We start from the raw sequence: 22322 nt of genomic DNA, 5'->3' as shown, positions 1-22322 counted from the left end.
TTTATTTAAATATCACTGAAGCACTTGTGTTGCACTTCAAGATGCACGGCTTCACTACATTAAAGATTTTCAGTAGTTAGTCACGTGATACCGTACGCGCATGCTATTGCCTGACAGCATCCGGAAGTGTGCTGCGTTCTGAGACTCATGGAACGCAGTGCACTTCCCTGTAAAGGAGAGTATGGATGTTGAATGTTGGAACTATGACAGGAAAAGGTAGAGAGTTGGTTGACATGATGCAGAGGAGGAAGGTAGACATACTGTGTGTACAGGAGACCAGGTGGAAAGGTAGCAAGGCTAGGAGTTTAGGAGCAGGGTTCAAGTTGTTCTATCATGGTGTAGATGGGAAGAGAAATGGAGTAGGAGTTATCTTGAAGGAGGAGTTTGGCCTGGAGGTAAAAGAGTGTCAGATAGAGTGACGAGTCTGAAGCTAGAAATCAAAGGTGTGATGTCCAATGTTGTTAGTGGGTATGCTCCACAGGTAGGATGTGAGCTGGAGGACAAGAAATTCTGGTTGGACTTTGATGAAGTGATGTAGAGCACATCTAGAAGTGAGAGAGTTGTCATTGGTGCAGACTTCAATGGACATGTTGGTGCAGGTAACAGGTGATGAGGAAGTGATGGGCAGGTTTGGTATCCAGCAGAGGAACATAGAAGGACAGATGGTAGTTGGCTTTGCAAAAAAGGATGGAAACGGGTATAGTGAATACTTTCTTCCAGAAAAGGCAGGAACATAGGGTGACCTATTAGAGTGGAGGTAGGAGCACACAGGTAGACTACATCTTGTGTAAACGGTGTAATCTGTAAGAGATCAGTGACTGTAAAGTAGTGGTAGGTGAGAGTATAGCCAAACAGCATAGGATGGTGGTGTGTAGGATGACTCTGGTGGTGAGGAAGATGAAGAGGACAAAGATAGAGCAGAGGACGAAATGATGGAAGCTGAAAAAGGGAAAGTGTTGCATGACTTTTAGGAAGGAGTTAAGACAGGTTCTGGGTGGTCAGGAGGTGCTTCCAGATGACTGGACAACTACAGGGAGACAGGTAGGAGAGTACTTGGTGTATCATCTGGAAGGAAAGTAGATAAGGAGACTTGGTGGTGGAATGAGGAGATACAGGAGTGTATACAGAGAAAGAGGTTAGCTAAGAAGAAGTGGGACACTGAGAGGACTGAGGAGAGTAGACAGGAGTACAGGGAGATGCAGCGTAAAGTAGAGGTGACAAAGGCCAAACAAGGGGCTTATGATGACTTATATGCTAGGTTGGGCAATAAGGATGGAGGGACTGATCTATACACGTTGGCAAGACAGAGAGACAGAGATGGGAAGGACGTACGGCAGGTTAGGGTGATTTAGGATAGGAATGGAAGTCTATTGACAGGTGCCAGTAGTGTGATGGGAAGATGGAAAGAGTACTTTGAAGAGTTGATGAATGAGGAAAATGAGAGAGAACAAAGACTAGAAGAGGTGACTGTTGTAGACCAGTCAAGATTAGTCAGGATGAAGTGAGGAGGGCATTGAAGAGGATGAAGAGTGGAAAGGCTCTCGGTCCTGATGATATACCTGTGGAGGTATAGAAGTGTTTAAGAGATGGCAGTAGAGTTTCTGACTGGGTTGTTCAACAGGATCTTACATAGTGAGAAGATGCCTGAGGAATGGAGGAGAAGTGTGCTGGTGCCCATTTTTAAGAACAAGGGAGATGTGCAGAGTTGTGCCAACTACAGCAGATTAAAGCCGATGACCCACACAATTAAGTTATGGGAAAGAGTAGTTGAAGCTAGTCTATGGGCAGAAGTGAGCATTTGTGAGCAGCAGTATGGTTTCATGCCAAAAAGAGTACTACAGATGCAGTATTTGCTTTGAGGATGTTGATAGAGAAGTACAGAGAAGGCCAGAGGGAGCTGCATTGTGTTTTTGTAGATCTGGAGAAAGCTTATGACAGGGTGCCCAGAGAGGAAATGTGGTATTGTATGAGGAAGTCTGGAGTGGCAGAGAAGTATTTTAGAGCGGTGCAGGACATGTATGTTTAAATGACCGTAAATAATAAAATAAATAGTTCATCGCAATATCGCAGAATTTCGTTATTTGCTGGTGGTCCTGGAACGCATTAACCGCGAGTAACGAGGGACTGTACACCAGATATTTTTTTCTGACCAGACCAAATAATTAAATTAGATATAAAAGCAACCCTAGGCACAAAATGGTGTGGTCTCAGAAACATCGTTGTATGTAAAATAGTTTTTCTTATTAAAGCTAAACAAGCCACCTCACTAAACAGCTAAATATCTTGTCGACTTCACAATAGAAGTCCAGTGTTTATTTATCCTCATTAGCGCAACTGTCTCAGACATATCTTTCATGTCATGCTAACTTTAATTCTTTCTTTTGCTTTTTTTTTTCTAGGATCAGGAGATAACATAATACACCAATAAAGGGATCCTGCTCGAAATGGCGCCATGTGGATTGAGCTCTTTTTTTACCTTGTGAACTGCAGAAAGGAAGCAACCACGAGGACGAAGGGACAACCAGTAGAAGGAGGTGGTGGCGGAGGACTGGGGGCTTTGGTGTCCGAAGAAAAGGTGGTCTGGGTGTCAGGGCATTGGGGATGGCGACCGGAAACGAGAGCAGCGAAGAGCCCGCTGGGTCTATGGCAGCAGTGGTTGCTACTGCAGGAGGAGTGGTAGCAGAGAGTCCTTCCTCGGCGGTCTCCACCTACATCAAACTTGTGCTACTGGGGCTGATCATCTGCATCAGCCTGGTAGGCAACTTGGTTGTGTCGCTCCTCGTACTGCGGGACCGGACCCTGCATAAGGCACCTTACTACTTCCTGCTCGACCTGTGCCTGGCAGATACCATTCGCTCAGCCATCTGCTTCCCCTTTGTGCTGGTGTCTATAAAGAATGGTTCAGCCTGGACCTACAGTGTGCTCAGCTGCAAGGTCGTGGCTTTCATGGCGGTGCTTTTCTGTTTCCATGCTGCTTTTATGCTGTTCTGTATCAGCGTAACCCGCTACATGGCCATAGCACACCACCGCTTTTACTCAAAACGCATGACGTTCTGGACATGTGTGGCAGTGGTGTGCATGGTGTGGACGCTGTCAGTGGCAATGGCTTTCCCGCCTGTGTTTGATGTGGGCACATATAAATTTATTCGCGAGGAGGATCAGTGCATCTTCGAGCATCGCTACTTCAAGGCTAATGATACGCTAGGTTTCATGTTAATGCTAGCTGTACTCATTCTCGCTACACATGTTGTCTACATGAAGCTGCTCTTCTTTGAGTACAAGCACCGTAAGATGAAGCCAGTCCAGATGGTGCCAGCCATCAGTCAAAACTGGACCTTCCATGGCCCGGGAGCCACTGGCCAAGCCGCAGCAAACTGGATTGCAGGCTTTGGTAGGGGTCCGATGCCACCAACTCTGCTAGGAATTCGGCAGAACTTGCACAACCAGAACCGCCGCCTGTTGGGCATGGAGGAATTCAAAGCAGAGAAGCAGCTTGGCAGGATGTTCTATGTGATCACACTGTTGTTCCTGGTGCTCTGGTCTCCCTACATAGTGGCTTGCTATTGGAGAGTGTTTGTCAAGGCTTGCACAATACCACATCGGTACCTCTCTACCACAGTGTGGATGAGTTTTGCCCAAGCCGGGGTGAACCCTATTGTCTGTTTCTTCCTTAACAAAGACTTGAAGAAAGGGCTCCTTTCCCACCTACCAGCCTGCTGCAGGACTAAACCTCATCTGCCACGAGAGCCTTATTGTGTCATGTAAGCAGAGATGATGACATAAACATGGAGGATAACCAATGGGCAGCCAACAGACAAGTTTTGGGAGTGTTTACTTGAGTTTTTTGAGGTTTTTGATTCAATGAGAGCAAGTTTTAAGCTTTGGTTGTGAAACTGAGTGGAATTGTAATTCAGGAATGGCAAATCTTTGTTTTCATCCAACAACCCATCTTGTTTGTTTCAAAAGAACAGCAGACATGGAGTCAGACATTCTGAAAACCTTAAATGCTAAACATGCATGAAATGCAGAAACTCACCCAGATGAACGGGCTAATAATAGTAGCTGCATAATGAAGTAGACAAATAGATTAAAATGAATTAATTAATCCTGGATTGATACAAAGGATATTTGAATTGATTTTTATCACAGCAACAATATTGAAATGAAGTAGCTGATAAACACAGGTTTAATTAATGATCGATTTCTAGTGAGCCAACATGTAAAATCCTGTGTTTTCTTTTTCATCAGAAAAATGGTAATGGTGAAAAAGATCTAGTAGTTTTCCAATTAAAAATCTACAAGAACAAAGAATCAGCTTTTGTAGTCTAAATGTAAATTTCATTAATGTGCTAAATTCAATTTTATTAAAAAAGTGCAAAACTTGAATAAACCTTAAACAATGTTTTTGCCCATCCTCTCTGACATGTATTCATTTGAAAACAGTACAAAGATAATCTAAAGTTTCACTGTAGTATATATGCCAGAAACATGTTTCAAACCTGTGTGGCATACCTTGGAATATTCCACAAATAGATAAATGATATAGGAGGAAAGGTGTACTCTTCATAGGTCAGTGACCTTGGGAGCTGGAAAAACATTTAATACCCATGACCTATAAATCCTCAGTAAATTAAAGCACCAGGGTCTTCAGAAATGCGGTTCTTCATGAGCTCTGATATACTCAGCAAAAACAGTTATACACCAAATACACATAAAGACTCTAATTATAAGTGAAAGCCCAACACCAACAATCCAGACACTGACTTCAGCTTGAGCTCAATGTGTGGAAGCTGACTTACTCTAAAATGGAAAAATGTACTGTGAAATTAGGGTTTTATCAAAGTCCAGGATACCAAATAAAAAAAAAATCCATATTCTAACCAACAAGTTCAATCTAGCATCGTTGATGGAATGGAGGGCGTTAGTTCCGTGGACTGTTATGGATTTCCCTGGATTGCCAGGGAAGTTTATTAGATTACTTACAGACTTCATTTCAGTATTTTCTCTTCTGTCATTTTTTTCCCCTGAACTTTAGGAAAATCTTCACGATCGTCAGGTTAGAGCATCTGTTGAGGTGTCTGTGGAAACACCAGGCCACATTCTGCGAGGCTTCAATGTTACAGAGCTCACACACTAGATTTGCCTGCTTGAAGTCCAAACCAGAACATCAATGGTTGCTTAGAAATACTTAAATATGACTATGGAGACTATGGACCATTGAGAAAGCATCAAAATTGAAAGCACTATCTTGTCTTTGTACTGTATTCAATATATATATATATATATATATATATATATATATATATATATATATATATATATATATATATATATATATATATATATATATATATGAGTTACAGGATGATTTACTGCTTTACAGCATTCCAACATATTGAAATCCTTGTTGTTCTTTTAAAACAAAAACATGACAACCATTTTATGAGACAGTGGAGAAACGAGGAAATGCTGGAAATACAAAGATTCATGAATTGAACTGGGGACATTGCTGCTCATGGTCGGGACAGAGTAAAACCCAAACAGAACTGTTACTTTCATAGTATACCTATTTAGTTTCTTGATATTGTTATTCAAAATCTACATGTGCAGGTGGTGTAGCTCAAGGAAGGGCAGAAAATGTCATTAGTTGTTTTAAAAACAGTGTCATATCCCCCTCCCACTGAAACACAGAAGACAATGGACAACACTCATCTCTTTGAGGGACAGGTGTGTCATCTTTTTCCAACCAAGAGCCTTCTTTGGTTCTGACTGACCGGTAGAGAGTCCAGATACTGATAGTCCTGTTAACAGTTCCAACAGGAGGATCACGATCTGGAGTCCACCAGTCAGAACCGCCAACTGGAGGATCAGTATCTGGACTCTAATATTTTGTGTCTTTCTACATACCCAAGCATCCCACACAGTCTAGGTTCATAATGGACAGAGTCCAGAGTAAAGCACTCATCCCCCTGATCATACCTGAGGAACATAGTGGCACAAAGACATGTCTGCAGTCTGAATCCTGAAAAATACTTTGTTCAGATAGGTGACGGTGATGATGATGATGATGATGATGATGATGAAAAAAGAAAAATTATGTCAGATCTGATCCAGAGCTGGTGCTGTACATTGTCATTTGTAGACATTTCTTATTGCCTGAATAATGTCTCCATTGGCTGGACGGTGAAATGTTGCACTGGTCATTGGTACGATTGGTTCCTGCTGCCATGACAGCAACAAGGCACAAGTGAGTTTCCCAGTGCATTATCAGTGCACTGTTCACAGTTCACAGTTAGCTGTACAGAGCTCTGTATTAGGTACCTGAGTAAATCTTATTCATTTAGGTGTAACTTGAAAATTACCCTATATTACCAAAGGTGGATACAATTTAAGTAAGGTATGTCTGTTCAGTGCTTTCTCTGACCAATCCACCCGCTAATAAACAGCTCCCTAAAGCAGGTAGGCTGCCTGTGGTGAAGTTGGCTTTGAAAAGGTAACACAGAGTTTGTCGTAAACTAGTTGGAGCAGAGATTAAATTACTGTGATGTCAGAACTCATTGTGTAGGTAATCTGAGAATTACACCTGATCATGAAGTCACTTCTGAATACGATCACCACCTTGCCTCAGACTGAAGCCCTCTGGAGTTCTGGGGTCAACAACATTGTGAGCACTCTATCCACATCATGTTCTTGGTGTTGTTATTTATAGTAACAACTACCTGTAGGGTTTGAAAACACAAAAGGCCCCCAGGAACCAAACTTAGAAAATGCTTAATAAAAAAAGCACACACAGGACAAGACACCCATTAAATTCACTTATTTAATTTGGTTTATGATGGAATTGGACTTTTAAAACATCTAGAATTATGACGTCAAACATTTTACTGCTAATGTCAAATTTATTTAAACCTAGAACACTCATCAGATGAATGTGGAATAAAAGTATCAGTCTCTCCCTCCTTACTGTCCAACCTAGCATACAAGTCATCATAAACCCCTTGTTTGGTCTTTGCTACCTCTACCTTCACCTTACGCTGCATCTCCCTGTACTCCTGTCTACTCTCCTCAGTCCTCTCAGTGTCCCACTTCCTCTTAGCTATCCTCTTTCTCTGTATACACTCCTGTATTTCCTCATTCCACCACCAAGTTTCCTTATCTACTTTCCTTCCAGATGACACACCAAATATTCTCCTACCTGTCTCCCTGATCACATTAGCTGTAGTTGTCCAGTCATCTGGAAGCACCTCTTGGCCACCCAGAGCCTGTCTTAATGCCTTCCTATAAGTCATGCAACACTCTTTCTTTTTTAGCTTTCACCATTTTGTCCTCTGCTCTGTCTTTGTCCTCTTCATCTTCCTCACCACCAGAGTTATCCTACACACCACCATCCTATGCTGTTTGGCTACACTCTCACCTACCACTACTTTACATTCGCTGATCTCCTTCAGATTACACTGTCTACACAAGATGTAGTCTACCTGTGTGCTCCTACCTCCACTCTTATAGGTCACCCTATGTTCCTGCCTCTTCTGGAAGAAAGTAAGGAGAGTAAAGAAACTACAGGAGAGTAAAGTACAAGGAGAATTAGGATTAGGTGCTGGATTTTACTTAAGTATTGGTATCGGTTCAGGGGTGAACGGCACCCAACCCTCCTTAATTGTGATGGTGATGATGATGATGAGATGGATGAATATAAAGCAGCTGATTACTAAATAAATCTGGTGTCAGCACCAACTTGACTTTCTGTTGTTCTACCGTAGAGCAGAGGATAAATCACCACCATTCGTTCACATAGAGTCGCGAAGAAATGAACACGCAGTAGAAGGCACATCTACTGGTTTACTTTTGCACAATTACTGTTAAATTGATTAACTGTGCTTCTTCCTCGTTTCTCCTTGAACACATACTTGAAGTGGCGTTTAGCTGGCAGCAAAGGACAGCGCACACAGATTGTAATTTGTCAGTGAATGTCTTAAACACAACACAGTCCTTGGGGCTGAGGGCCATCGGTGTGTCTGGGGTTTTGAGGTGGCCCCTTGTCTCTGCTGTGGTGTATCCCAAACAGCCAACAACAGCATGCCACACTTTACCGTCAATCGTGTTATCTGCAGAAATATGGCCTTACTCCATTAAAGCATCCAAACAATGCAGCATAAAATAGACAAATATGTCTGTATGTGTGCACTAAAGAGGAGAACATGGAACACTGTGGACACAAGTGACAACTGGACGACTTGTTGCTCTTCCCATCCAAACCCGGTGGACCGGAGGGCTGTGGTCATGGACGGATGATAAGAAATTATCCGACTGAACCCTGCTTTGGATTTTTTTTTTCTGGTATTTTCCTCTCAGATATTAATGAATGAAGGAAACAAACGTGGCTGTTCTTTTCTTATTTGTGAGACAGAGCCAGAGAAACGTGAAGAGGCCTGACTTTTTTGGTTGCCTCGGCAGATTATCTTTTGTAAATTTACTGTGACCTCTGTACTACTAAGTGTGTATCATATTGGCAGCAAACCAACTTTGAAATGCAACAAAACATTTCTCGATCATTCTGTTTACTGTATGTGTGTGTTTCTATCGGCAGGTATGAATGTGTTAATGTGTAAGATGACGGTCACATGGATGACACAGAGTTAAAACAGACCTGGTATTACAACCTGTCCTGGGCCATGTGACACAAGTCCAGCTGTTTACACCTGGTTTACATCTGATTAGCACCTTGTTAACACCTGGTTTACATCTGGTAAACACCTAGTTTACACCCAGATTACACCTGATTAATACCCGGTTTACACCTGGTTTGCATTTAGTTTACACCTGATTAACACCTGATTCGCGCCTGGTTTACACCTCGTAAAGACCTAATGGGCACCTGGTTAACACTTGGTTTGCATCTGGTCTGCACCTGGTTTACCTTGGTTTACAACAAATTTAAACACCTGGTATACACCTAGTTTGACAAGTCTACACCTGGTTTACCATGGTTTCCATCTGGTTTACACCCGGTTTACAACTGGTCTACACTTGCTTTACACCTGGTCTACATCCAGTTTGCACCTGCTTTACACCTGTTACCCTGGTAACCTGAAGATGATCTAACTGACTCTGCTGTTCACTTGTGATGACGCTCAGGATGGATGGTCATACCAGGTGTGAAAAGGTTCATTACTGAATATATGTTGTACATCTTTCCTCTATGACACAAAGATCTGAATGTATTTTCCAATCAATGAAGTTTACTCCTACTCCCTTTTGTAAAACAATAGATGATTTTTTTTTTTTTTTTTTTTTACACACAAAAGGATTAGAAAGGTGAGATAAAGCATCTGGCTAAAAGTGACTGCATCATATGAATGTTTCATTGAAGAATCCATGCATTAAAAAAACAATGTAATGTTGTCATTTTAATGATAAATAATGAATTATACTGAAGCCTTCATCCTGCTTCCAAAAGCAGGACTCATATTCATTCCCTTTAGAGCATAGCGCCAAAATAATCAGCTTGGGCCCCCATTTCTCCTCATTCACTAGTAAAAAAGACACTGGACATAGAACCATGAGCAGTCAGACAATCAGAGCACTTGGAAACAAATAGTAACTTTGAACCTTAACATCCAGGCGTGCCTCAGCTTTGAACGATCTGTTTGGTGGATCCACAGGCCCATCAGCCGACACCCCGACAACACCGTTGTCCGCTTTCTGTTGGGTTCATGACCAACATGTATAATACAGGTTCGTCCCAGAGAAACGAGCATCGGTAGATTCTCTAAGACCACCTGACTTGTTACCAAGGTAGTTAATAAACTCCAACCTATCAAGGTCACTCTGTGAGGACAGGATCACTTAATAGGATACAAGAATCCATAATAAATATGTGAATAAAAAGTCTCTAATTGTCAATCAAACATCTACTTTTTTCAGCTGTGATTTCAAAGTGTTCACCATTAGATGAGCTCTTTTTTATTCCTTTTAGAATCAGAGGTTGAGTTTAGCTCAATTTTCCCACAAAGTTTTTTTCTGATTGTTCCAACACACATAAATGCACTTAAACTTTTGGAGTTCATTCTCTTTTCATTATGCTAGTGTTTGACATGCAAATAGAATGATTTAGGGAATCGACTATAGGTTTGATATACCATGTTCCTTAAGTAAAGTAAATACACCCAAAATGAAGAGAGCTTCAACACATTTCTTTCATTACGGGTCTGATTCTGCTCCAACTGAACAAGCTGGCTTGGAGCTATACCTAAAAATGAATCCCACTGTTGATAAAACAAAAGAACTTGAAATCAGAATGATGCTGTGTGAACCAGCGTCCCTCAAACCACATGGTGGTTTGCTCTGTGTTACTGATTCAAACAGCAGTTCAGCTGTTCAGCATGTCTCTGGATTTATGGCTTTTGTTGTCCGTTTTGTAATAAAAATCAGTTTTGTTTAAAATAATCACATTATTCTGATAACCCAAAGCTGGCTCCTGGTGGAGGTTTGCTTGTGTTTGTGAGATTTAACCATTGACAAATAAAGCCGAATATCAATAAAGCAACTTTTATTTATATAGCGCTTAATCACATCTGAAGACATTTCAAAGCGCTTTACAGATAGAAAGCCAACAATGCCCTCCAGAGCAAGCATAAGTGACAGTGGCTGGGAAAAACTCTCTCATTGAGGAAGGAACTCTGGGCAGGACCCAGGCACTGGTGCAGCTTTTCTGATCACAACCCAGTGACTTACTGGATTTACGCTAAACTTTAATCTACTCCATGAAAAAACAAAGACATCTTGACATTCATATTTTGGAGTCCAAATGTTGGGTCAGAGTTGTCTCCTGCAGAGTCAAGATGCTGATCACACGTCCAAACAGCTGCTCCATCCGACAAGAACACGCCTGAATTGAATTGATTGGTGTCAGGGCTGTACCATCTGTACCGTATAGCAAGTCCAGTCCCTTCATTCTCCCCCTCTTCTAGTAACAAATGTTCATTTGTGACATGCTGCATTGATAATATGCTGCCATTTATAAAATGTGAGGAAATGAAGGCCTTCCTTGCAGAGATCCTGGCCAACCTGATGGCCTCGTCTGACCCAGACAAACTTTATGTGGCACTCATGACCTCAACCACCTGTTTCTGTTCTTTGGAACTGGGGAAATCTTGATCCTCCACAAATCCAGATCAATCCCTGCCACAAGAGGCGAGGCAGATGATTGGCTCTAGCTAAGAACACATTCAACACCTTTCTGGCCTACATTTCCACCTAAGCAGCAGTGATAGGATGAGTCTCCCAGCAGGATAGAACCAGTCCTTTGGTCCAATCAGCAGTGACATCTAGACTACACCAACACCAGGAGTTAGAACACTTAACCTCCACCAGGTAAGGGCGCCTAGATTAGTTATATCACAGTGAGTCAAGTAGTGATCAGACAGGAAGTAATCCATTGTCTGTTGCCGTGGCTTCCTGTGAGGAGGCAGTCCTCCAGTGAAGACCAAGACCCTCAAAGAACCTCTAAATGAGATATAGTAGTTATCTCTCGAAGCAGATCTTGCTGGGGGTGATGAAACTTATCGTCGTTGGCTGAACTGTGACTCAGTCTCACATATTTTAATAATTTGTCTGGTTAATATCTGTTCTAACGCTGAAACCACCTAGAAAATCATGTTTGTGTTGAAGGACATCTGTAAGGTTCTCTTTTCTCCTATGGGGGTAAATTATTGTTTAACCAGAGACCAGATGAACGCAACGTCAGGTGCAGCTGGCTTCACAGCTGAAGCTGACCCAAAACGCTATCTAGTGGTAAAAAAGTGTAACACACCATAAAATAACGCCTGAGTCTTGGTCATGAGTCTGCTCCCAGAAAACGGTGGACTGGAGTCCAAAAGGTAAGAAATCAATCGAAGATGAAGCGGTTTGATAACCAGTGACCGATTCTTCTGTTGGGTCTAAGTGCAGCAGAGAAAAACACGAAACACTTGGCTCACAAACAGGTTGCCATAGCAACTGTGTTACACTGTGAGGAGCTGGTTTTATGGAGCTAAATGAAGCCTGGGTTCCATGAAGTCTTTCTTTGACAAACTTTCCTCAGGCTAGTAAAGCATGAAAACATGAGTTTATTTTATGACAATTTATTTACAAGTTTTAATGTTCACCAATGAAACCTTGAAGTACTAAGAACTAAAAAGTTTTAATATTCACCTAAAATCGACTACGTGACCACAAACTACTGCTAACAGGAACCTCAGGAGTCACGTCATCGTAAATAGATGAACGTTCCCAGGTGGTGCGCTGCGGTTCTCCTGGACCTTCATGTACTCCTGGTTCGACGGCGCCGAGGGTTAGTCCTGACTGCAGGTCTAGTTCACTGCGTGTTCAACTGAGGTGTGAGGAAGACGGGCTGCGAGCTGATAGTCATCGTCTGAGCAGGAGACTTCAATAACACCTGCTTTAAAGAACCAGATCCTGCAGTCTGGTACCAGAGGACGACATGACGAAGGCTTTCCATCGGGTCTCTGGTTTGGATGGGACGTTATCGATCCTGCAGTCTGAAGGGACGGACAAACACTTAAAATAACTGGCATAAAACAATGAAACTACCCACTATTGAGGTCCGGGGTTCAGCAGATGTTAAAAGCTTTGATTTCAGAATGGGGGTGGGAATCGATCTTCACCACTTCATTTCGACTCAGACAGCTATGATGCTGTCATGAAACAAACATGTCTTCCCTCATGAGGAGCTTCTGGCTTTGTGGGACATGACACCCGATGTCACCGAGTGGACGTGGATAACCGCCTCCTCCTCCCTGTGGACGCAGCAGCCGATCCACGTCTCCGCTCTGAGTGGACGTCTGAACTAGTGATTGATGCTCAAAGCCTGAGTCTGGACCCTCAGCCCCTGGTTCTCAGGGCGGATGGTGGCTCGCGGCTCCTGTCCACGCCAGGAAAAACACACGGGGCTCAGAGGAGTGCTTGGTGGCCACTACGTTTCCACGGTGTGTTCTGCTCGGGTGTCAGTGTGAAGCAGTTCTGTACAGGTCTGGTGTTGGCAGTGGTCCTGGGTCAGAACAGATACTTTCGACACGAGTCCGACCCACACCGACACTCCACTCGAATCCTCTTCTTCGGGGAACTGTTGAGACCGGCAAGGCTGAAGCTGGAGTCCATTTTGGTGCTTTCTGTGTCGACTGGATCGACTGGAAAACAGGACAGCAGGATTGGAAAGGCACTGACTTTGCATTTTTTCCCACTGCATCTGAACCCAGCACAGAAATACAAAACTAATTTTGAATTTTGCAAAATGGAATAAAAGTCTTTAAACTTCTGGAAACCACTCTTTGATTCAATCCGTCTGAAACAACTGCAGCTAGCTGTGCTTGTCGAACGGGTTCAGACAGCTGCAGGCCGAATGCTCCGAGTCAAAGCGACAGGAGTTTGAGAATCTCGACTCTGATCACCTCTAGAACCAATCGTAATGATGCCGTTTAGATCGGACCGCTTACTCTGTGCCCACAGCGTTTAGAAACCAACATCCCATCAGAGACGAAACACAGGTCAACACGGCGAAACGCTGCTTCTCTTGATCAGAAACACAAACTGGCACCAGAACCAGAGAGAGAACCAACAAGTGATCTATAGAACAAACTCTAGAGCAGTGGTTCTTAACCTTGTCGGAGGTACCGAACCCTGCCGGTTTCATATGCTCACTCACCGAACCCTTCTTTAGCAAATTTTTTTTTTTCAAATTTAAGGCATAAGTATATGTTTTACCGGTGTATATAATAAATTGTGCATTAATGTCACCTTTTTCAAAGAACAAAACCAAGACAGTGCATGAACTTACATGAAATGACCTACCTGCAAACCAGTGTGACTTCTGCTGTTGTTATAGAGAGACCATTTCAGATATGAGTGGCTTCACCTTGACAAGTGTCACTCTGATGTCATTTTCACCGCAAAGTCTGTTTCTGTTGTTTTCCACGCAGCTTAATGAAGTGTTCCTTTATTTTTGCCAGTGCCAGACTAGAGTTGCTCAACTTGACATTACAAATCCTGCAGAACGCTGACTCACATCACGTTCAGTTATACAGTACATACATGTAAATTCACGTTGCACATATTCGTCCGACCACTTTCTTTTTTTGCTCAACGTAGTTACTATGAATTAAAATATTAAGAAAGCAATCAGATGACGTATCATCATGACAGGCATAAATCGACTACTGAGTGCGCAAAATCCCCTGTAGCACAGGTAGGCTAATCGATGTAGCGTGATCACCTGCAGCCAGTGATGGCTAAGGGGGGTGTGTCATCACGAATTGACACGATGTGTCAAACGTACAGTGATTCGTGTATGTTCGGCAAAAACTCGGGTGTTTTTTCTTGACCCCCGTCTCCGCCGAACCCCTGAGACCGACTCACCGAACCCCTTGGGTTCGATCGAACCCAGGTTAAGAACCACTGGTCTAGATACTCCAGAGGTTCTACAGCACAAACTGATACTTCTGCCAACCCAGACTTGTAGAATCTTCTAATGTAGTTTCCTTCTGCCTGCATGTCGTCCTCTATTACACCTGTAACAGCACATGTCATTACACCAGTCCTTAGCACACATGGTTCATAACAGTGAATTTAAAAAAAACAAGAAGCTCAGGCCAGCGACAGTTACGGGCGTGAAAGCTGTCTGACAGTTAACAGGGTGTCAACTAACAGACGCCCTGTTAACGCCCACCCTCCCCCCAACCAGAGCGCCAGCGTAGTCCCATACACCACGGGCCCCCGAAGGTTAGACGCTAGTCTGTGTCGATCTCGTCTGATAAGGCCGTTCCAACCTGCTGGACTGACACCTACTGTGCATCTTGTAGTCGAAGGTGAGCTCCTCTCCTGCCCGAATCGGCCGCGTTGAAAACAGGGCGATCCTGGGCAGCCTCTCGTCGATGTTGTCGACGAAGACATTAAATACCTGCAGGTTGGGGTTACACTGCAGGAGAACACAACAGCAGTCAGGAGCTGAACACATGTCAGTCTGCATACATAGATAAACAACCACAGAAAATATGGCCGCTGCATAAAGAGAAGACTTATCAAACCGCAATGTCTTTGATTCTTTTGGTTCTTCTTTATGTTCAGAAGTCACCGTGTTACTTGAGTGTGACCTGACGTATGATTACATGGTCACTACGGGCACACTGAAGCAACGAGCTCCTTAAGGTCTGGACAGACTCAGAGAAGAGGCTTTGAACCAGGCGGTATCTTTGAAGGCACTTACGCTGTGGTTCACGAAGTGGGAGATGTTGCCGTGGTGAGCTGCGTCCACCGTGTACACGTCCTCCACATAGTCCAAGTCAAACAGGTAGGTGGAGCCCTCGCGGTCGTAAATGTGACCCCGTCTCTCTGCTTCATCTGTTGTGATGATCTGGAGGAGGAGAACAAACATCTCAGAAGACGTTATGACTGCTACAAAAAGAACATTAACAAAATTGGACTCTTTGCAAAAACTGACAAAGACGTGTGCAAAGATGCACGCCTATTGGACAGAATGGACGATTTAAACCAAAAATGCACCAAAATAAAATAATTGATACTGAATTGTGACATGCAATGTATGAATTTTGGTGACAATATGCTGCAACGAGAGAGATGTTGTTGACTTAGGGGACGGGAATCTTACAAGCCAATGGCTTCTACCCGTCAACCCTTTTTTTTTTCAACCCTGTTGCTGATGTTCCAACACTGATGAAAGTGAAATCTGTTGTAATAACATGTCTGGAGAGAAGAAAAATAATAAACTTTTACTACAGATATTAAACACACAGGGAAACAAACACTGATGCTGAACTCTGCTAGAAACCTGAGCTACGTTCTCCTGATGTAGGTAGAGCTGACGAGTCGACTGGGGCTGATTTATAAAGTTTTGTTTGATATTCAAAGAGGTCGCTAATAATCCTGCATGTCTGGTTTGTTTAGCCTTCATGCTAATCCTGGTTCTTACAACCTTAAGGTAATAGTTTCCCAGGTTTTTGCAACTGTAAAAAATGAGTCAGCTATTTTTATAACACTTGATAGTTCGAGCAGATTTTGTGAAGTGAAGTCAGACGATAACCTGAGCAAAGAGATCCGTCCAAAAACATCTGGATACACATGGAGAGCCGACCGTGTGTTTTGAAGGACATGGGTTCTGAACCATCGACACACAACTTTAGAACCAGTTGTGATTTATGATGACGTCTGTGTGGTCAGAGCCTGACCCCAGGTGTGAGGCGTGAGCGGGTCTTACCTCTCCTACGTATTCCATGACGAACACGTTCTTCTTGATGTGCTGCAGAGTGCGGACCCCCCACCCTCGACCGTTCTCCGTCTTAAAGATGCAGAGGTCGATCTGGATGCCTTTCTGCACCACTCTGTTGGGGCAGTCCGGGTCGCAGCTGCACTGGGAGTTACACTCATAGATCGGCTTTCCTGGGCGGATCCGAACCTGTCCCTTCTCGTTGTACGCCATGCGGTGCAGCGACGCCCCAGGACAGCAGCCGTTCACCGGTTCGTGGAAACAGTCCTTACACTCACATCCCACAGCCATCACATTTAAAACGATGCCCTGCCCCACTTTGTAGTTGTTTATGTAAGTGAAGTTTTTGGGAGGACCCTCCAAGTCCACGTCGTTCACAACAAAAATATGACCCGGGTGGTTCCGAGTCTCGTTCAGGTGGACCTCCCAGCGCAGCAGGTTCTGACGGACTTTGGCTTTCTGCATCAGAAATGAGGAGACTTCCTTGTCCAGTCTTTTAGGGGTGGTGTGTCTCTTGTGGCGACGGAGCTCCAGATCCAGATCCTGGTGGAACTGTTTCATCAGTTTCGAGCATTTCAGGTTTCTCTTGGGTTCCCAGGAGTTATCAGCCTCTGGGTATCCCTTCCACTTCACCAGATAAAACTCTTCCTCCTCAAAACACACAACAAATTGAAAGCAAAATGTTTGATTCTTTCTCGGGTATGTCAGCACTGAGAGATGAGACACGGGCGACATGCTTTCAATGGTAAAGAGTTCAAAGCTTCAGAAATGTTTTTTAAGTTGTTGATACTCAACCAGATAATCAGTCTACTCATAACCTGAAGGGATAAATTCTTTAACTATATCAAGTCCGATGTTACTTTACAAGGCTTTTAAAACAAAGAGAAGCAGACGTGTCCTCTGACAGGAACACCTCACCCTGATCTTCTTGTAGTCGCAGAGGAACTCCACCTCGTAGTCGTTGATGTTGGCACCGATCACCCCCAGCTGTCGACAGCGGAGCCGCTCTCTGCGGCACAGGACTTCCATCTCATCCCAGGACATCTTACAGGGTACGTTGCAATTTAAAACGTCTCTCTGCAAAGGTGGAGCGAGGGGTTCTGGAGACAGGGCGTAAATGGCTGGTATCAACCACAAAGAACCTGACGCGTAAAGCACGTAGTAACAAAGATCCAAACGAGTCCCTGAGGATTAATCCGCTCACAAACTTCAACAGGAAGTGGTAGACTAGTCTGAGAGTAAGAAATCATTGAGCACAAATCTGTAAGGGTATAAGCACTGTGATTGGACAACGTCTGAAGTTGATATCCGTTGAAATGAGCACCAGTTACTTATTTGTATGAAAACATTTCACATTTCATTGTAAACTATTTAAATGTGATGTAAATGGACTAACGCAAAACCACTGAACGTTTTGTGTCTGACAGTTACGACCTGGGTTACGTTCACGGGATCATTTCAAACACAACCAACCAGTGGTGGCACCCTGTGAACTTAACTATGTTTAACCGGCCAGTCAACTAATCATGACAAACATCAAAATCAAGTTCGACAAAGCCAGACTTTATTAGAGCTGGATAAACGACAGAATGGAATCCTCCATTCGTAAAGAGTCGGGTGAAACTTCATTGATTGAATATAAATAGCAATTAATTAATGTTCTATTCAATGCTTCACAAGTAGTGTTAAACCGGTCTCGAAAAGGAAAAGACAACTTCGTAAACGCATAAATCAAGGTGTTTAAAACTCTAGTTCACAGAGAAACGTTTCCATCGGAGGAGAATCCAGATCCTTCATGGAGGGAGGATGGAGGGACTGATGGACAGACAGTCGGACAGAAGGACAGCATCATCTGCTCTCATACACATTCCACAGGACAAAACAGCGACACACACACAGAGCAGATGTGGATCCAGGCGTGATCTACAGGTTGCCGTGGAGACCTGGACACTGACATGTCACCTGCGTGACGCTCAGGCCCACCTGTAAGTTCATTCAGCAGCAGAAACGTCAGAACACGCGTGGGTCGCGGGATGATCTGAGGTCGGTTCCTGTCTGACGGAACCGGGGCCTCCGTGGGGGGCCCTCCCCCCAGGGAGCCCACGGAAAGACGGATGATCGAGCGTGAGGCGATCGAGGACTAAAGCAGCCCGCTAAAACACACCACACACACACACACACACACACACACACACACACACACACACACACACACACACACACACACACACACACACACACACACACACACACACACACACACACGTTCACTACATTCACTACTAGTCCCGTTTCAACGACACCAGCGGCTCCCGTTTAACGACCATCACCCACCGTCGGAGCCCCGCGACACTAAAAGTTGTCACCGGTCCAAATGTTCACGAGATTCACACTCAGAACCCACGGAGAACCGGTAATAAACCAACGCGACATTCCACGGAAAGTCAGAAGCAGTTGTCGTATTTTACCTTTCAAATTTTCCGCCATGTCTTCCGCACAGCCGCCAAAATAGTCGGAACTCTACTGGTCAGAAGTTCCCGCCCCTCTAGTGACATTCGGTTGCTGATTGGTTGAGGATTGTATTTCAGCTCTCTGATTGGCTCAGAAAAACCTGTCGGACCGGAAGAGTGAATGCCGCACTTTCGGAACTTGTTTTTTTTTTTGTGTGTGTGTGTTTTCGTTGTAGTTCGGTTCGGAACGGAACAGTTACATAACGAGAATTATGTTTAGTTCCAGAGAAGAGTTCTTATTCACACACCACGCGTGTTGGTCGGATAACGATGGTCAGCTCCGTCCTGACAGGACATCAGTGTGTTGTTGTCATCCTACTGGGATTCGATCAGTCCCCTCCAGAGGGCGCTAGTGGGACAGAAACAACATTCGGGACTCGATCCCTCTTCATGAATACAGATGTTTATCACTTCAGTGATTTAGTCATTTTCTCTCACTGATTTACTTTGTGCGGTTTGTTAACAGCAACACTGTGAACATCTAATTTAAAAACGTAATTCATAAAATAGACACTGATCAACCAGTACATGATGATCTTTGTGCAAACTAAAACTAGAACCAACCCAGTCACAGATTGTAACATCCCGTGACACCCCTGAATTCAAATTTTTACCCTGACCTACTTGCATAGGTCAAAGATCGAAGCTAGTGCTACTTTCATAGATCAAAGCAGTACTTTTCTTGTTTTTACTCTCACTGGCCTCCCTCGTCTTTCTATCCTATCCGGTTCCTGAGTGTACAAAAGTTCAAATTTGAATTCAAAATTTTACCCTGACCTACTTGCCTAGGTCAAAGATCAAAGCTAGTGCTCTGACCTACTGTCATTGATCAAAGCGCTAGCTTTAATCTATGTTCTTACTCACACTGGCCCTATACCCCGTCTTTCTATCTCATGAGTGTACAAAAGTTTAAATTTGACCTTAACCTAATTTTCTCAAGGTCAAGGTCATCATCTCATTTCCATCCCCTTTGCTCCCTGAGTAATGTGCTTTTTGTTTCATCTTTCTATCTGCAATGGTTGCGAAGATATTTGTTGGACATACAAACAGACGGATGGACGGACGGACAGACAAACACACAAGCACTGACAATTACAATACTATGCAATAAATGTAAATCTTGGTTGTGATTTGACAGGTGGGGAAACCACAACCAAATTACACGATACCACTTATGATTCCAGGTCGTTTTCAATCACTGCCACAATAACATGTGGGACAATTGGTATGTCATTCATTGTGACACAATGCTTTGTGGTGCAACTCAAACCACATCGAGACAAGAGTCAGATGACTGTAGTGTCCACTCAGAAGTCCCAGTGGCCTAATGGATAAGGCACTGGCCTCCTAAGCCAGGGATTGTGGGTTCGAGTCCCATCTGGGGTGACCGACAGCAGAGTGGCGCAGCGGAAGCGTGCTGGGCCCATAACCCAGAGGTCGATGGATCGAAACCATCCTCTGCTATCCACCTTTTAGAGGTGTTGTGAACACAACTTGAAAATGAATTAAGCAACACTTTCTTTTCTGTGAAGACCTGAAAAACATCATCCTTCTTTTCCGCTGCGTATCATCAAGCAGGTCTGATTCCATCCAGTGGTTCTAGACCAACTTCATCCAGAACGCTGGCTCTGATTTAGAAATCATCTGTAATGATCACCTACATGGGATCCTTACAGGGGAAATTATGTCCACTCTAGTTAATTAAGTTAATTAATTGTCCATGCCCGATTAATGTGCTTTTTGTTTCACCTTTCCATCTGCAACGTTTGCGAAGATATTTGGTGGAGAAACGAACGGACGAAAGAACGAACGAACGAACGCACGAACACTGACAATCACAATACATCACTGCTTTGAAGCAGTATGTAAGTACTTGACTAGCCCATAACCCAGGGCTGGATGGATCGAACCTGTCCTCTGCTGTCCACCTTTCCAAGCACGTTGTGACCTCAACTGAAAATAATTCAACATCACTTGTCTCTAACTGTGAACACTTGAAAAAGACAAATTCATCTGTGTTTTCCACTGCATATCAACTTATTTCTCTTTAATCCAAGCAATTAGTCCACAAGTCAATACACATTTGACACTAAATAATTAATAATGATAACTAATTAATAACACTTTTTCTTGCTGTGACAGTTTTCAGTCAGACATTCAGTCACAGGCTCAACAATGTCGGATGTTTCCCATCTTTCTTTAATTTCTAAGGAAATATGCGTACATCCTGATTTTATCAAGCTTTTTCAGGGGTTGGTATTTAACAGGTTTGCTGCTGATCCATATCAAAACCTGAATCCAACAGATTTAATAACATTTCTGACTTTGACAAATGCAATAAATGTAAATCTTGGTTATTTGGCGGGTGGGAAAACCATACCCAAATTACATGATCCCAGTTTAGCCTGTTACGCATCTTCTCCAAGGCTACAAACATTTCAGTTGAGCAAAGTAAGTAAACCAGGGGTTCCAGGTCATTTTCCATCACTACCGCAATAACATCTGGGACCAGTGGTATGACATTCATCATGACACAATGGACTTCACTGGTGCTTTGTGGCGCAACTCAAACCAGATGGACTAAACAGTCACCTCACCCATTCAGAAGCCCCAGTGGCCTAATGGATAAGGCACTGGCCTCCTAAGCCAGGGATTGTGGGTTCGAGTCCCATCTGGGGTGATAATCAGCAGAGTGGCGCAGCGGAAGCGTGCTGGGCCCATAACCCAGAGGTCGATGGATCGAAACCATCCTCTGCTATTCACCTTTTGGAGGTGTTGTGAACACAGCTGAAACAAATCCAACATCAGTTTTCTGTTTCTGTAAGCACCTGAAAAATACAGTCACCTTTACTTTCCATAGCCCATTAACTTCCATCCATGAATGAGCAGGATGCAGTTTTCCTCTGTGCTAAGCGAGTCTTTCTGTTTTTTGCTTTGCTTTTTGGTGGTTTTGCATCTGTTATTTTTATACAATTGATATCACTAGGCTAGTGTACTCCAGGGAGGAGTTAATGTCCACGAAGGTCAAAGGAGAACCAGAAACACACAACCTTATTCCCACTGAGATATCCATCGAGTGTGTCAAGTTGTAAGGGCTAGGCTAATGTCTAGAACAGCTAGCTGGATGCGGGTCAAGCCCTCCGTCCCCTCCGTCATCATGGGGAACGTAAACTCGCTGCCTAACAAGCTGGACGAACTGACGGAGCTGTGCAGGACTGAGGGAGACTAGTTTGTTCGTGTTCTCTGAGACTTGGGCAACGTTCCCATCAGCCATGTAGCTCGGAGCTACATAGCTCATTAGCCACGTATAATGTTTATATTCCTTCTTTAATTCATTTTCAAACCGCTTCATCCACGGTCACAGGTCGCGAGGTGCTAGAGCCTATCCCAGCGGACTGGGGTGAGAGGCAGGGTACACTCCGGGCGCAATGCCAGTGCACCACAGAGCCACTCATAGGCACAGATAAACACTCACAAACACACTGTCACCTATGGGCAATTTGGGACTGGTTGCCTGTGTACTTTCATGTCTATGT

At 43.7% G+C, this 22322-nt stretch overlaps 2 protein-coding genes and 2 non-coding genes across 6 annotated transcripts; 3 read left to right on the top strand and 1 right to left on the bottom strand.

The window, feature by feature from the left end:
* The first annotated feature begins 2575 nt into the window (after window positions 1-2575).
* On the top strand, window positions 2576-4034 carry LOC137612267 (probable G-protein coupled receptor 173). Its single transcript, XM_068340719.1, has one exon. It carries the CDS (start codon window positions 2602-2604, stop codon window positions 3763-3765), a length of 1164 nt encoding a protein of 387 aa, XP_068196820.1. The 5' UTR covers window positions 2576-2601; the 3' UTR covers window positions 3766-4034.
* Window positions 4035-10651: 6617 nt separating this feature from the next.
* Window positions 10652-18780, bottom strand: LOC137589100 (histone-lysine N-methyltransferase SUV39H1-like). Of its 3 annotated transcripts, none has more exons than XM_068306579.1 (6): window positions 18745-18780; window positions 17195-17376; window positions 16268-16927; window positions 15260-15406; window positions 14842-14971; window positions 10652-13187 (listed from the first exon to the last, which is right to left on the bottom strand). In XM_068306579.1, the coding sequence occupies exons 1-6, from the start codon at window positions 18761-18763 to the stop codon at window positions 13054-13056; spliced, it is 1272 nt and encodes a 423-aa protein (XP_068162680.1). In that variant the 5' UTR covers window positions 18764-18780; the 3' UTR covers window positions 10652-13053. The 3 variants fall into 3 exon arrangements, with proteins under 3 accessions (XP_068162680.1, XP_068162687.1, XP_068162696.1); XM_068306586.1 differs by lacking the exon at window positions 18745-18780 and adding an exon at window positions 18611-18730; XM_068306595.1 differs by lacking the exon at window positions 18745-18780 and adding an exon at window positions 18260-18383.
* Window positions 18781-20099: 1319 nt separating this feature from the next.
* On the top strand, window positions 20100-20172 carry trnar-ccu (transfer RNA arginine (anticodon CCU)). The gene has a single exon. It is a non-coding gene; the product is annotated as a tRNA-Arg (tRNA).
* A 1221-nt stretch (window positions 20173-21393) lies between these two features.
* Window positions 21394-21466, top strand: trnar-ccu (transfer RNA arginine (anticodon CCU)). Its single transcript has one exon. It is a non-coding gene; the product is annotated as a tRNA-Arg (tRNA).
* Window positions 21467-22322: the final 856 nt, after the last annotated feature.

Source organism: Antennarius striatus, chromosome 2, assembly GCF_040054535.1.
Source record: "Antennarius striatus isolate MH-2024 chromosome 2, ASM4005453v1, whole genome shotgun sequence".
Lineage (NCBI taxonomy): Eukaryota > Metazoa > Chordata > Actinopteri > Lophiiformes > Antennariidae > Antennarius > Antennarius striatus.
This window is presented reverse-complemented; position numbering and strand designations above follow the sequence as displayed.

What these genes read in the sequence shown, in the direction of transcription:
- LOC137612267 (XM_068340719.1), top strand. Translation starts at nt 2,602, where the DNA reads ATGGCGACCGGAAACGAGAGCAGCGAAGAGCCCGCTGGGTCTATGGCA.
- LOC137589100 (XM_068306579.1), bottom strand. An exon ending in GCGACTACAAGAAGATCAGG is followed by an intron (nt 16,928 to 17,194) that starts GTGAGGTGTTCC and finishes GTGTGTTTTGAG; the next exon opens with GAGGAAGAGTTTTATCTGGT. An exon ending in CTTCGACTACAAGATGCACA is followed by an intron (nt 13,188 to 14,841) that starts GTAGGTGTCAGT and finishes CCTGTTTTCCAG; the next exon opens with TCGATCCAGTCGACACAGAA.